General features: G+C 43.0%; 1 protein-coding gene across 1 annotated transcript in view; it reads left to right on the top strand.

Moving 5' to 3' along the window:
* Window positions 1–15675, top strand: part of FRMPD4 (FERM and PDZ domain containing 4) — a 726948-nt gene that overhangs the window by 698987 nt on the left and 12286 nt on the right. The window contains exons 10-14 of the mRNA XM_006835632.1: window positions 2868–3004; window positions 6948–7074; window positions 9930–10019; window positions 11322–11504; window positions 13862–14003. Of these exons, the coding sequence (XP_006835695.1) occupies window positions 2868–3004; window positions 6948–7074; window positions 9930–10019; window positions 11322–11504; window positions 13862–14003 (679 nt within the window). The remainder of the gene's footprint in view (window positions 1–2867; window positions 3005–6947; window positions 7075–9929; window positions 10020–11321; window positions 11505–13861; window positions 14004–15675) is intronic.

The raw sequence follows: 15675 nt of genomic DNA, 5'->3' as shown, positions 1-15675 counted from the left end.
TCGAAACTACCAGCTGTTCCACGGGAGAAAGATGAGGCTTTCTGCTCCCATAAAGATTTACAGCCTTGGAAATCCTATACAGGGTCGCTGTGAGTCAGAGCCGACTCCACGGCACACAGCCACCACCACCACTAGGCTTCTAATGAGGACAGTAGCCATTGACTGGGTGAACCATGAAGATGAAATCTAGTTTCAGGAGTGATAATATGTATTAATCTCCAAGCTATTAATGGACCGTGAAGTATTTCACAGAATTTAACACATATATTAACAGTAAATCCTAGTAATCTAGACTGTTCAGATTCATAATTTTAATGGGCTGTGTGGACATCAACCTTCCCACTTTCTATTAAGAAAAAGATTGTTATGCCAATTAGTAGACAGGATAATACCTAAGAGGCTACAAAATGTTTTCAAACACTTTAAGTAGTATTTGGTTTCCTTTTAACTATGGAACCAGGTTCATTGTAAATGAGCTTTCTAGAGGCTTAAGGAGGATTCTGCCAGGACATCTAATTAGCAAAACAATGACCACCATTAACTTGTGTAACTATAGTTTAAGAAATGTACTTGAGAATAATAAAAGCATGATTAATACAAAAAAATTAACTACAATTCAGACTTCACACTAATTCTCCAGGATCAGTCTGAACTAATTACATGACATGCTTAGCTGACTAATCACCTTGTCAAAAAAATTTTGTCCAGAAGTCTGGTTAAATACAGCATGAAACAGGGATGGGGAAAACCGTTCCATCCCCAACTCTTCAGAACAGTGAAGAGTGATGGTTCAGCTGTAGAAACATGTGCCATGATGTGAAACAGCTTTCCAGGTTCCACAGCAGCCTTGTGAGTTCATTTTGTTGCCCTATTCTCCAGACAAAGAAACTGAGACTCAAAAGAGATGAAATACCGTGCCCAAGACTTCTAGATTAGCATGTGTCAGAACCTAGAGTCAAACTTGGAGCTAAAATGCTCTCTCTCAAACATCCTGCAAGAGCAGCCACTGAAGAAAATAGTTTCTTACTAAAGTGATTTCTATAAAATGACTCTGTGTGGGCCATCAACCTCTTGGACCCCATTCAGAGCAACCTTGGACACTGGGAAATAATAAACCCAAGACTGGCAATACAAAATGAATGCCCTCGCTCAGATGGCCCCTTCATCCTCGTCATGACAGACCCACTTCCACCAAAGGTATCGTGCTATCAGAGAAGTTTGAGATTTGAAGGGAAGCAGACATGAAAGTCAGGGCAGAGAAAGTGACTTCACTCTGAAGCAATGGGCCAAAAGACATATACCCATAGCTTGTGGCTACAGAACATGCGTTGTCCAGTGTCTTGGGATGCAAAGGGTGACTGTTGTCTTCAGAAACCATACAGGGCACATGCTTCCATTTCAGTAATTATAAGCAGTATATGAAGGAGTGATAATGAATCTTGAGATAGTTTTCCATCTGAAATCTAGCAAAATGACGAGGAATATAGGAAAGAAGGAAGGGAGAAAAGGACTGATTATCCTATTTTCTAGCCTGAGAGTCAGTCTCCCATCCCATCAGTAAGCCAGCAGACAAACAATCCACATTCCGCTCCAAACTTTGCACCTATGAGTGGATGAGAACACTGCTTTAAAACCACCCCATGTTCATGTAAACCCTCACACTTTCCAACACACCCTCGTCCACTCTCTTGAGCCTCACAACAAACCCTGTGAGGTTGTTGTTAAATGCCATCGAGTCAGTTCCGACTCAGAACGACCCTGTATAGGGTTTTCAAGGAGCGGCTGGTGAGTTTGAACCACCAACCTTGTGGTTCAAATTGACTTTGAGGTCCAGTGCATTATCCCACAGCACCACACCAGGACAGGTATCCCTTTTTACAAATGGACAAACTAAGGCAGATCCGTGGATGACTCCCTCAGAGATCAGCATTTTGAAGAAGCAGGGGCTGAGGCCATTGGAATGACCTGAAGGTTTCAATCGGTACTATTTACCCAGTGACCCCAACACACTGTGAGCTTCGTGTGCAGCTCATATAATCCTTGCAGCACTCCACTGATGTAGTCTGTGTGACTCCCTATTGTAGAGATGAGCAAACTGAAGCTACAAGCGTGAACGTGAACTGGTCTAAGGTTAGGTAGACAGATAGCAGTAGACGGGCTAGATCTGAACTTGGATGGGGTGGGTGAGACTGCAGGGTTCCGAAGGTCCATTGCCTTGCTACTTCTGCCTCCATGTGACAATGAAGAGGAGGAGAAGAAGGAGGGAGAATTGGCTAGAGATGTTGACAGCAACTTAACCTGTATCAAGTGCTTACAACTTCCCTGGTAGCGTTCTAAAAAGGCTTTACATTGTTACATAATTTAAACCTCACCACAGGCCCTGTGAACACACAGCACTCCTATCATGCCTGCTTTACAGAAGAGGAAACAGAAGCAATGAACAATGAAAGAGGCTTGCCCGAGGTCACAGCCCTATGAATGGAGGGGCAGGATTTGAACCCAGGAGCCCAGCTGCAGCAGCCTAACCCCGTGCTATCTATCCATCGCTTGTGTGTCCGTGTTCAGTTGGAGCACCTGTGTTTGGAAAATTGATACTCAAATTCCTAATTATTTTTATGACAAGCTAAATATTTAAATAGCAGCTCGTGGATGAATGTTAAATGTTTGGTGTGGTCCCTGTGTTTGTGCATGCAATTAAATACTGACTCGGTTCCAAGCAACCGCGTGGAAACGGTTCCTCATTTAGTATCCCTGCCTTTGAAGGGAAGGTTGAAACGCTGGGGAAATGCTTGTCACCTGTTCCTCCCAAGCAGTGCGCTGCCAGCTCATTCTTTGACTTGCTCCGCCCTCTGCTGGTCTCTTCGCAGAGCTGCAACGATGTCGTTCAGGAGCGATTTGGGCCGGAGCTGAAATACGACATTGCGCTGCGGCTGGCAGCATTACAAATGTATATTGCCACCGTCACCACCAAGCAGACTCAGAAAATCTCGCTCAAATATATCGAGTAAGTGTTGACTCTCAGCGCCATTTACTGGAGTTTATTGTTGAACTTGTTTGTGATGGGATATTTGTCCTGGTGTAGCGTTGTAGAATAGAGTCCTGGTGTGGTGTAGGATAATGCACTGGACTGCAAGGTTGATTTGAACCAAAAGGTCGGTGGTTCAAATCCACCAGTCACTCCACGGAAGCCCTATACAGGAGCAATTAGCAACAGCAACAACAACACTGGACTGCTAAGAGCAAGGTTCAAACCCACCAGCTGCTCCTCAGAAACAGGATACGGGTTGCCATTGAGAACTGGCTCACTAGCACTTAACAACGGCAGCGATTTGTAAACCTGTAAACATGTGCCTTCTGGGCGATGTTTCATTCTTTTCTTACTAAATGTACCTTTAGACAGTTGCAGTTAAACTGGGAGTCATATTTAAAGTGAAGTGGACTTTTTAAAATTTCAATAGGGACTTGGTTCTGAGACCAGTCTTGGCCTTGCATTCTAGCTTCATTTCACAAGATGAGTAAACTAAGGCACCGGCAGCTTAAGTAACTATCCCCAAGTCACAAAACTGTAAACTAGAGGGATCAGGATTCAAACCCATATAGGGTGACTCCACATTTTGTTATTGTTTGTGAGATTGGTTGGAGCCCCCTTGTTTGGACAATGGTCCAAATAGCCTGAGATGACTTTTATGTGGTCAAAATGCAGAATGAAAAGGAATGTGCTCAATCCCCAACAGAAAGGGAGGTATCTGTAATAAAGAACCCTGATACAGTGGAGAAGAATGTCCTGCAAGTAAACTTCGCTTCAAAAATCACATTTCTTTGGAAGATGTGAATTTCTTCTCTTGCTAGTTACCCCATTTAACAGTATCAGTATCCCTCTTTGGTCCAAGAAGATGCCCTCTTCTTAGAAAAAGCAGTTTGCATTGTCTTCCCTCTGTCTCCCTCCCGGTCTTGATGCTTTTCATTGGCAGACAGTTCAACGGCCTAAAAGCAATCAGCACTGACTTCATCGGCATTTGAAAGTAGCTTGTACAACCCAGCTCAACATTCAGACAGTTCCTATTGTCTATAATGCTGTAGGATAAGCACTGGACTGTTAACCACAAGATCAATAGTTCAAACCCACCAGCCACTCCTTGGAAACCGTATACAGGGTTGCTATGAGTCAGAACTAATTCGACATCACTTCACAACAATATAACACATCCACATTTTACCAGGCTGAACAACATGCTGAGTATAAATCACTCTAGAAAGGAAAAAGGTTGAAATCACAAATACTTTGTTCCATATACACACATACACATACAACCCTATCAGCAATAACTATCTTCCCCCCCCCCCCCAAGAGACATTACTTATTAGAAAAGAGAATAAGGGAGATGGTTTGCAGACAAGGGACTTTACCTGCAAAGGGCGAAAAATAGCTGTGTCCAGTGGCGGCTGCTTGGATCATAAAGTTTTACTAAGCAAGGGGCGGGCACTACGGTCATTTTCTATCATGGGGTGTTATTCACAAGGAGTCCTGGTGTGGCACTGTGGGTTAATGCACCAGACTACAAGGACGGTTTGAACTGCAAGGTCGGTGGTTCAAGCTCACCAGCCGCTCCTGAGAAACTCAGTACAGGGTCTCTGTGTGTCAGAACTGACTCAAAAGCACTTAACAACAACAACAGCAGCAGGGGCAATTAAGGGCGGTATGAGAAACTGGGAGAAAGGTAGGCAAATCCTTAGGTGCTGGGCTGTGCTCTACTAGACAAGGAGTTTCGGAGTGGGAGGAGGGGGCACCTTGCTAGCATATGCCTAACTAAGTAAAGCAGGTTTGGTGTACATAGCTAGAGGAGGTGGCTGGCTGTCCCTTCCTAGATCGCAGGAGCAGGGGGAAGGGACAGGAGACGTGGTTTTGAGGTGACCTTGGCATGGTCATTTTGGAGCATTTAGGTTATATCCCTAAACTCCACCCCAAAGCCCCTAAATGACCCTTACAATCTTACTTCCAGTCTTCCTCACGATCCCTCCAACCTGGGTGTTGGAGAATTGTAACCAAAGACCACAGTAACAATGTATACGGCAACAGAGTACAATTCCTTAACACAATAGTCCCATAATTGATAGACATATATATCACCACGTAGAGCGCAAAGAGCCAATTCAGTTAGAAAAGGGGTCAATAGAGAACTGCTGGATCCTAGAACTGTGGTCCTGCCTTTGTTGCAGAGTCCTAGAGATGTCGTGGGGATAATCAGGTATGGAGACACAGCATTTGGTTTGAATGAGAGTGCAGGTATCTCCCTGAGCACTGTGAGAATGTCCCGAGCCATGCGGTTCTGTAACACTACCTTACAAATCTGCTGTCTTGGCTGACAACAAAGAGAGAGCCTGGCTGGTTTTATTTAATGCCACAGCCATATGCTTCACCAAGGCTACAACTTATCACTCCACAACAGTCAATGCAGCCCCAGCAGCCAGTGCTGGGTAAAACCCCTGTGTTCCTGTTATTGCATTTAATAGGTGGTTGTTGTTGTTGTCATGTGCCGTGGAGTCGGTTCCGACTCATAGCGACCCTGTACAGGGTTTCTGAGGCTGTAAATCTTTACGGGAGCAGAAAGCCTCCTCTTTCTCCCACAAAACAGCTGGTAGTTTCGAACTGCTGACCCTGGGGTTAACAGCCCAATTAGTAACTACTACGCTACCAGAGCTCCTTGTGCTTAATGGGTAGGCGTTTATAAATAGTACTAGGGATATAGGGCTTTTATTTGCAGGGGCTCTTTGTACACACAAGAGGGCCTGTCCCATATAGCATACCCCTGATAATGTTCCCAGAATGAAATTTATTCACTCAACAATGTTAAATGACTATTTTATATGTCTGGACACTAAGACAATAGAAAAGGCTCCTCTGTATAAATGATCATCCTGACCATTGAGGACCGTAGGATCTAGTTGTAAAGATAACTCATACAGCTAGGGAAGTCTTCATTTGAAATAGTGGTACAAGTGGAATGACCAGGTAGAGACTGTAAGAATGAGTTAAGAGAGAAGAGAAAAGATTGTGTTCCTGGGAAGCATCCTCAGATCTAGGGAAGAATAACATGGTCAAGTTGGGGAAGAATGTCTGCCTGCCCTTCTTAGGAGAGGACCTGGAAAAAGGGAAAAAAATAGCTAGGATAGATTTTTAGAATTCCAGCTGTGTAGGCTGCTTAGCATAGTAGTCATTGCTGGTGAAATGGGCTTTGGGGAAAAAAGGTGTCAATTCAGTTCCATGGGTTGGTTTGTTTCTCGTATGGCCACAACTATGTGTGATATTTGCATCATCTGTCAGTACCAGCCATACTGTGGGATCGTGACTGGCACTCTTGACTCCACACCAGAAGAACAACCATCCCCAAGCATTTGTTCTAAGAAAAGTTGATGAAAGGAGTCGACAGGCATAAATGGACTGGAAAGAATGGGCAGAGCTATTGATGAGGAAAGGAGAGAAAGAAGAATGGTTTGGTGGCATCAAGTAGTTGCATCCATCCCTTTAGAGAAGAATGAAGTTGTGGGCAGACACACAAGGATGGGGAGAAATGAGAATGAGCACAAGCCAAGGTTGGGGAAGAGAAACGGGTGGCAGAGACTCAGATAGGTGTATAAGCCCTGAGACACTGAAAGGTAAGTTTGACCAACTGTCTTCTCTCCAGGTTTCCAGCGATCCCAAATGTCTCATTAGCATTCTCTCAGGAGAGTGAGGAATATGTTTCTTTTTATATGCAAACATATGTATTCATGATCAAATAAGATGTTTTCTGAGTGTAAATTAGAAGTTGTTTCCCTAATTGGGGACTTGTCCACGTTTCTTGCCTTATCAAGAGTTCATTTGTTCCAACAAACATCAGAGCACCATTTTGTCTTAGATAACTAATCATCACAAGGATATGAAATTAAAGATGCACTCTTTATTACAGAAAAGAATGGGGATTAGAGACTTTTCTTCCTTCTGCTGTGCTGCAAAGCATGAAAGAGAAGAACATAAAGAAAGCACTTTCACACCTTGTCAAAGCAAATCAAAACTTGGTACCACCGGGTAAAAAGGTATTGCATTTGCATCTTAATAGAAAATAGATGTTCAAGAGAGGCTTGCATGTAATTTTTTTTTTTTTAATGCTTAAAATTAGCCTGTGGATAAAATACTTAGCACCATATTGCCAGAAGCAGTAACAGTTGTGTAACTTTTAAAAAGTATTAACGTGTTTCTAAGACTAATGAAAAATAAGTATTCTTATGGAAACATTAGTCTTTCTTGCAAGCTATAGACTTCTTACTGCACTGGGTATGCGTGTTTATGTACACACAGGAGAATGCCCCTGTCCCCTCGAAGACCTTATCTAAGGATAGATTTACATAAATGCAAAGAAGCCAGCATAGGGCCCTAGCAGGCGAGATGCCACATTACTTAAACCATGCTTTCTTAGTCTTGGCACTAGTGACTGTTGTGATCGGATCATTGTTTTAGGGTGTTTAGCAGCATTCCTGGCCTCTACCCACTAGATTGTGACCACCAAAAATATCTCCAGGCATTGCCAAATTCCCTTAGGAGACAAAGGAACTCCTGGTTGAGAACCACTCAATTAAATCACATCTTTGGGTGGAAGATCAAATTATTGCTTTCATTTACCATTATGAGTGCTAAAAATCTCCTCTTTTTTATTAAGTCCAAGGAACACAAAGAACGTTTAAAAATATACTGTGGGTCAGACGAGAGAGGTACGTATGATTTATAGGTAATGAAAAGCAAAGCATTTTGGGAAGCAGAAAGAGATGCAGTCTTACAGTCTTAAAATACTGGATCTATACAATTGGATGCCGTCTCACAACCCAAGCACACATTTCAATTGATATTGGCCAGGGAGGCCTTAAAGTCTGTAATATGAGTACATATCAGCATTTCTATGGGTAATTCTTTGGTCTTGGTGTCAGATTTAAGTCCTTGCTACTTGCTTATTTACACTTCCTTCTCAACTCACCTCCACGGTCTTTCTTTTATTAACACACCCTCACGTTCACTACTCTGTCAGCCACCTCTGACTTCCCAGTTTCATGGGGATGATGCCTCAGACCACAGTGAGCTATCATGGAACAAGACTGCTTCCATTTCATTTATTTACCCATAGGCTAATTTCTTGTAAATGGCTTGTGGTTCTGTTCAAGCCTGGGCTGCTCATTTTGTAATCATGTGGATAACTGCTTTAAAATCTATCTACTCATCTATAAGGAGCCCTGCTGGTTCTGTGGGCTAGGCATTGGGCTGCTAACCAAAAGGTCAGTAGTTCAAACCCACCAGCTGCTCTATGGGAGAAAGATGAAGCTGTCTGCTCCCATAAAGATTGACTGCCTTGGAAACCCTCCGAAGGGTTGCTAGGAATTGAAATCGATTTTCTGGGAGTGAGTTGTTTGATGATCCATCTATCAATCGATCACTGCCTTTCTCTAAAGGTCTCCTTCTCTACTAAGAGTGAATGGCTTGCCTCCCAATCAATTTGCAAAATGCTTTGGGTTTTTCAAAGAAATAGGGTGAACATTTTATTCTGTTATAGGTGGGGTCGCCATGAGTTGGGAGCCAACTAGGCAGCAACTTAACAACAACATAGGCTGGACAAATGGTGTTAAATAACAATGGCATAAGAGCTAATATATTAGGGTGCAGTTAACAAATGAGTTGGCAACTCACCCGCGATCGAAGACAGTATTTTACAATGTTCTCTCCTTAATAGTGGTCTTCCCCCAATAAACATTTCTGACACATTCAAATATGAAACACGGACAGCTTTTTTTTTTTTTTTTTCAATCAAGCACATTTTTTAATGATATGGAAGCCTGTATTTTAAAATTTTTATAAAGGCTACTTTTATCTGGATAGCATATCATTTGTATATCATAAAACCCATAGCTTCTCCACAATGATCAGAGCTCAGAAAGCTCATTTTACTTGCAAATTTGCAAAGATTTGAAGAAACTTGATAGGAAAGTAAAGAGCCTGTTGAAAGGCTACACCTAGATTGCAGGCGTTAGAACAGGTAGTTCCCAGGTTACCAACTGAGATCCGTTCCTCTGTGTGTCTATCTGTAAGTGGAATTTGTAGGTAATTTGGAACAGGTGCATACAATTCTTATTTAGTCTGACTTTAGTGCAAGAAAGCCCTGTTGGCACTGTAGGATAAGCAGTGAACTGCTAACCTCCAGGTTGGCAGTTCAAACCCACCAGCTGCTCTAAGAGAGACCAAAGAGGATTTCTGCTCCCGTAAAGATTTACAGCTCAGAAGCCCAATACAGACAGGGTCCTATAGGTTGGAATTGACTCAGTGGCAGTGGGGTTTTAGTGCAATGAAAGCTCAGAGACCTGTCACTGATTTCAAAGCTGTGATGAAGAAAGTGTGTGGTTCGATCATCTCAAAGTGAGGGCAAATTAACACAACAGTAAAGGACAGTAATGAGTTGAATTGAGCAGCAGTGAGTAACCTGGGACTAAACTGTATTCAACACAGCTCCACAATGTCTGCAGCCCCCCAACCCCCATGGGAGTTGTATGGAGCCCACCTTTGCCCCCAGTTGCAATGGGAAAACACCAGTCACCTCCTGAGATCTCCCAGTGTGCAGATGCAACATTTTATCTTCTTGTTCCAGTCGGGGAGTGCCCTGGCCCAGAAGTCAGTACCCCATAGTCCTCCCCTCAAATCAATAATGATTTTAATCTTGCTGACAGGGTGTAACCCTTCATCAGAAAACGAAATATGTAGTAGCAATTCACTTCCGCTTGTAATGAAGCATCCGTGTCACGCCCTGTCTCCCCCACAGCAAAACCATCTGTCTCCTCTGCCGTTTTTTCAGCTGGTCTCCCGCTCAGATTGCACCCAATGGAGTTAACACCTGAAGTTTCTTTTCTCTCCTCAGCTCTCTGCACTGCAAGCCAAGGTCCATTACCTCAAGTTCCTCAGTGACCTTCGATTGTACGGAGGCCGCGTGTTCAAGGCAACGTTAGTGGTAATTTCGCTGTCTTGCTTTTTCTCAGAAGCCATGGAGGCCTGCACAATGTCACTGCATAGGCTGTCTCGAATAAGCTGCCTCTGATGACAAAAGCAAATCAGCTGTGAATCTTTTCCAGCCCTGGTTTCTGATTGACTACACCGCAGTCTGAAAATATCAGAAGACATGTTAGGCTAGAGAGCGCCGCTACTGAATACCCTAGAAAAAGAAACGTGACGAGCCAAGAGAATCACAGTCTCTAACAATGGCCTTTTTACAAAAAAAAAAAATCATTGAGTCAAAAGTTGCTTTCACATTACAATAATACGAATAATGTAAGAGCTCTCATCATTACAAACATATTGTGCTATGATCACACTAACTTTTGGGATTATTCATCATTTTTCATAACTTTGATGCAGTCTTACACCTGGGCCTTCTAATTGGATGATTGAGTACAATCAAGATTTCCAACCGGTTCCTTCGGGTTCTACCCCCTGTTGAGGATGTGCATTTCCACCCCCAGATGCACTGAATCAGAATCTACATTTTTGAGAAAATTCGCTGGTGATATTCTCCTGTACATAAGAATCACTGGGGGCTCTTGTTAAAATGAAGATGCATAATAAAATGTAGCTAAACATACACTTAAGAATCACCTGGGGAGCTTGTTAAAATGTGGATTCTGATTCATTATAGGAATAGCAAAAGTATCAATGCAAATTCTGAGCAGGGGGTTGAATCAGATTGAACCAGTTCAAAGCCCTGAGTACTTTATATACAGGAGGTCTGGTGACACAATGGTTAAGTGCTCAGCTGCTAACCGAAAGTTCAGCGAGATTCAAACCAGCGCTTCACTCAGCAACTCTGTGAGAGAAAACACCTGGCCATCAGCTTCCATAAAGATTGTTGCTGTTGTTATGAGCCGTGGAGTCGGTTCCGACTCATAGCGACCCTGTACAGGATTTCCGAGGCTGTAAATCTTTATGGTAGCAGTGAGCCTCATGTTTCTCCCGCGGAACAGCTGGTAGTTTCGAACTGCTGACCTTTCGGTTCGCAGCCCGATTCATAACTACTATGCTACCAGAGCTCCTTTCCATAAAGATGACAGCCTAGGAAACCCTATGGGGCAGTTCTAATCTGTCCTGAAGAGTCGCCAGGAGTCAGAATTGACCCAACAGCAGCCAATAATAACAAAGGTACAAGATAACCCAGAACTACTTTATCAAGAAAATATAATCTAATAATGACAGGCTCTCAACGTTGCATGGTGGCTCAGAGGTCTAGTATACTTATATTTTGTCACCATCCCTTGCTCAGCAGGCAGAAAAGCGTTCAGAAGTGACTCTCCTGGTTGGGCCCCGGTACGGCATAAGCCACGTCATCAACACTAAAACCAACCTGGTGGCTCTTTTAGCTGACTTCAGCCATGTCAACAGGATCGAAATGTTTACGGAAGAGGAAAGCTTGGTGAGGGTGGAGCTCCATGTTTTAGATGTGAAGGTAAGGCTTCTGGGTGGTGTCACATGACCTTAATTTGGACTAGTAATTTCTGATATGTTCACAAAACAGGTGAATGCACCCAACTCAGGCTTCGAGGCTGCAGCCCTTACTAACTAGCTGTGTGATTTGGAGTTACTATATCGCAAGTCTGGAGTCCTGGGTGGTGCTGAGGGATAAGCACTGGACCACAAGGTCCATTTGAATCACAAGGTCAGCCAGCGCTTCAAACTCACCAACCACTGCTCAGAAACCCTATACAAGATCGCTACGAGTTCTAACTCATTGGATGGCACTTAACAGCAACAACATATACATGTTTGGGTCTTGGTGTGGCGTTGTGGATCAGCACTGGACTATGAACCGCAAGGTCAGCAGTTCAAGCCCACCATCCGCTCCTCAGACACCCTATACAGGTTCGCTATGAGTTGGAACCAACTCAACGACACTCAACAACAACAACAACAACAGCAATGGCACTTAACCACAACATACAGACGGCACTATACTTCTCTGGGGAGTCCCTGGTATCATAGTAGGTTATTTGTTAGGCTGCTAATCACAAGGTCAGCAGTTAGAGTCTATCAGGTGATCTGTGAGAGAAAGATGAGGCTTTCTACTCCTGTAAAGATTTGCAGACTCGCTATGAGTTGGAACCAACTCGAACGGTTAACAGGCTTAGCTGCTAAATGAAAAGTTGAAATTTCGAGTCCATCGAGAGGTGCACTGGGAGAAAGATTTGGTAATTTACTTCAGAGCAATCAGTCACTCAAAACCCTATGAAGGACGATGCTACTCTGACACATGCCATGAGTTGGAATCAACTTAATAGTCTCTACTTCGTCCATTTTGAATGCCATGGGCACTCCATTGAAACATTCTTCTATTTAAAACCACCATCTGTAATTGTCCACAAAGGGCAGAGCTCCCCACCTAGAACAGAAGTTGATTAGAGATGATTTAGGTTCCTGTCCACACCTTCTTGCCCAGGAAAAGAGGAGTCATTGGAATTTTTGCTATGTCAATGTCTTTCCCTACAGAGATAAGGTACTGGACCAAAAGGGAGATGGTGACATCAGCCAGGAGGGAATCACCCCTTCCCAGCCCCCACTCCCACCAGAGTAGTGACAGAGGATATTAGAAAAGTTTTCTAGAAAATGTATCACAAAGCATGACTATGCTCTACACTAGAAAGAGATGATCAGGAGAGAAAGAGAGAGTAGAGTTCGGGGAATGTGATGTGCTAAATCTGAGGGGCCTCAAGTTGACTTCATAGCAAGCTGAAGGACAGACTTGGAACACGTCACCAAGTCCACGACCAAAGATGCTGAGAGAGGTAATCTCATCAGGGGAAAAGGACGGATTGGACACACTCAATAATGAAGATAATCTGTCACAAACAGAAATCAGCTACAAGGCCTGAAGGTTTCTTGCCCTTATATAACGACTTGAAGTGGCCACACCACTACATGTGTGATGCTGGAGAGCCTTAGTGGCCAAAAGTAGACCTCCGTTCAAGTAGGAGGAAAAGGAAGCTCAACATGAAGTACAGGGCTTTTGAGGGAAAGTCGTTTTCCACCATGTGGAGCAACACATTTGGCCAGTGTCCTGTACCTGGGAGGGAAAACAAGAGACTTGTTGCATCCCAGTTTCTGTGCCTCTCTGGTGTCTCTCCGTTTTTGCTCCCTTCTTTCTCCCTCACTGTCTCTCTGTCTCAACAGAAGTACACTAGCTCGTCTACTCTTCCTAGGTGAATGGAAATAATTACTGCAGTCAAACACTTCCTTTCCCATATGCCCAAGATGAATGTCAATCGTATCATTTCCAAAAGGTTTTAGCAATGCCTTTTCTCATCTCACATCTCTGTTTTACCCTCTTGTGAATTTATAATTGTTTCTAAGACATCTTTCTGGATCACTTTGACACTTTTATTTTACTCATAGCAGCAATTTCCACTGGATTTTTACTTCTCTTCAACACTAATTTTCACCATGAACTCCAAACTCGATCTTCCTGTCCTTTTTCAGATTGAGAATTCACATCCGATAGCTAACTTTTTAATGACCACTCTTTCAAATGCTAAGTATTTGGAAATTTGGGGGGGTTTATTTTTTTCATTCCAATATACCTTGAAAGAGATTCAAAATGTCATACTTTCAAAATGGTGTCTCCTAAATATTTGTCCATAAGGTTCTCTGTGTTATGTCTGACTTTTACCTCCCATCTGTGGTCTCCAACGAAGCATCTGTCCATTAACTTCCTTGGTTTATATTCATAAGCATAAGTGCAGCTGTTGACATTTCCGTAAGGTCATTAAGGATGGGTGGATGGCTTTAACCAAAATGTTCTCTTTTGTGTAGCCCATCACGCTCCTGATGGAATCATCGGACGCCATGAACCTGGCTTGTCTGACAGCTGGATACTACCGGTTACTTGTGGATTCCAGGAGGTCAATATTTAACATGACCAACAAAAAAAACAACACAGGGACCCCAGAAACAGGTATTTTCTTCGAGACCAATGACCACCCTCCCACAGCCCAACAGAAAACAATAATAAAAATGATTTTTAAAATTTTTAATTTGCCCCCCTCCAAAAAAAAATCTAATGCCCAAATTTCCCACAAAAAACTTCAAATACTTGTCTTGATATGGTGTCATTTTATAAAGTGAAAACGCAGACTTCCCACTGAGAAGTCCTCGGAAATGATGGTGTGCCAGTTTCCAGAGGCTGTGCTTGTCTTTCTCTGTGAAAAGAAAGAGCAGCAGTCTTTCTGACTAGGATTGCAATGCTTTACTCTTAAGAGAGGTCAGCATGAAGAGACCTGAGAAGGAATATGCTCACAAGTGTCTGTAACCTGCTGCTTCTGGGTTGTTCTCTCCTTAATGTGCCTGAGGCTTGGGCACCTGTAGTCAGACCTCCTTCCAAGATCCTTCCAACAGGAGATGTAAGACGTCCTTCCAAGATCCTTCCAACAGGAGAAGATGGGTATTGCTTATCTCTCAGACTTGGATGGTTTTCAGAAGGGAATTCCTGTACTCTGGCAGCCATCTTGCCTTGGCAACAGAAGTATCCAGATGGCCAAAGACATCAAATTCATTTAAAAGAACAAATAGCTCCAAAATTAGGCCAGGAAGGGCCACAGCATTGATGAAATTAATAGGGGGGTAGGGTAGTTTCCATTTGTTTGGGGGTTGTTTTTTTCTTCAGTGTTTGAACACTTTCTTCTATCTATTGTTGTTGTTAAGTGCTGTCAAGTCAGTGGCAACTCATAGTGATCCTGTATTGGGTATCTGAAGAGTGGCTGGTGAGTTGAACCAACCACCAGCCTTGCAATTCAAACTGACCTTGCGGTCCAGTACTTAGCCTTTTCGGTCTATAAGGAACACATAATAAATGTGGCTGCTGAACAACAAAGAGAGAGGAATTTTATTCAAGCAAGAACCACTGACCTATGAAAAAATAGTCATCTGAGTCCCACCGATTTTTTTAAAGAAAGATAAATATTACAAACAAATGTCATGGTTTTGCTTCTGAAAGAAAAAAAAGGGAAGAGAAATTCTGTCACTTTTAAGCTTAGCAGGACACACATAGTTGAGTATGATGGCTGGTTGAGTGGAAACCATTACAATCATTGGGAAACGGAATCGAGAGGAGGCATCATAGTAAAAGTGGAGTCCTGGTGTGGCGCTGTGGGATAAACACTGGACCACAAAGGTGGTCGGCAGTTCAAACTCACCAGCCGCTCCTCGGAAACCCTACACAGGTTGCTATGAGTCCAAACTGACTCAATTTCACTTAACAACAACAACAACATAGATTTGTTGCTTGAATTAGCTAAAATGAATATGCTAAAACCAGCCTCTGACATTAACTAGCTTTAACCCTTGAGATTGTCAAGGACTTCATTCTTCTTGGACCAACTATCAACACTCACGGAAGCAGCGGTCAGGAAATCAAACGACGTATTACATTAGGCAAATCTGCTGCACAAGACCTTTTTAAAGTTTTGAAGAGCATAGATGTCAGCTTGAAGACTAAGGTGCGCCTGACCCAAGCCATGGTATTTTCAATAACCTCATATGCATGCGAAAGCTGGACAGTGAATAAGGAAGACCCTAGAAGAATTAATGCATTTGAGTTGTGGTGTTGGAGGAGAATATTGAAAGTGCCA

This window comes from Chrysochloris asiatica, unplaced genomic scaffold, assembly GCF_000296735.1.
Source record: "Chrysochloris asiatica unplaced genomic scaffold, ChrAsi1.0 scaffold00018, whole genome shotgun sequence".
NCBI classification, from domain to species: Eukaryota; Metazoa; Chordata; class Mammalia; order Afrosoricida; family Chrysochloridae; genus Chrysochloris; species Chrysochloris asiatica.
This window is presented reverse-complemented; position numbering and strand designations above follow the sequence as displayed.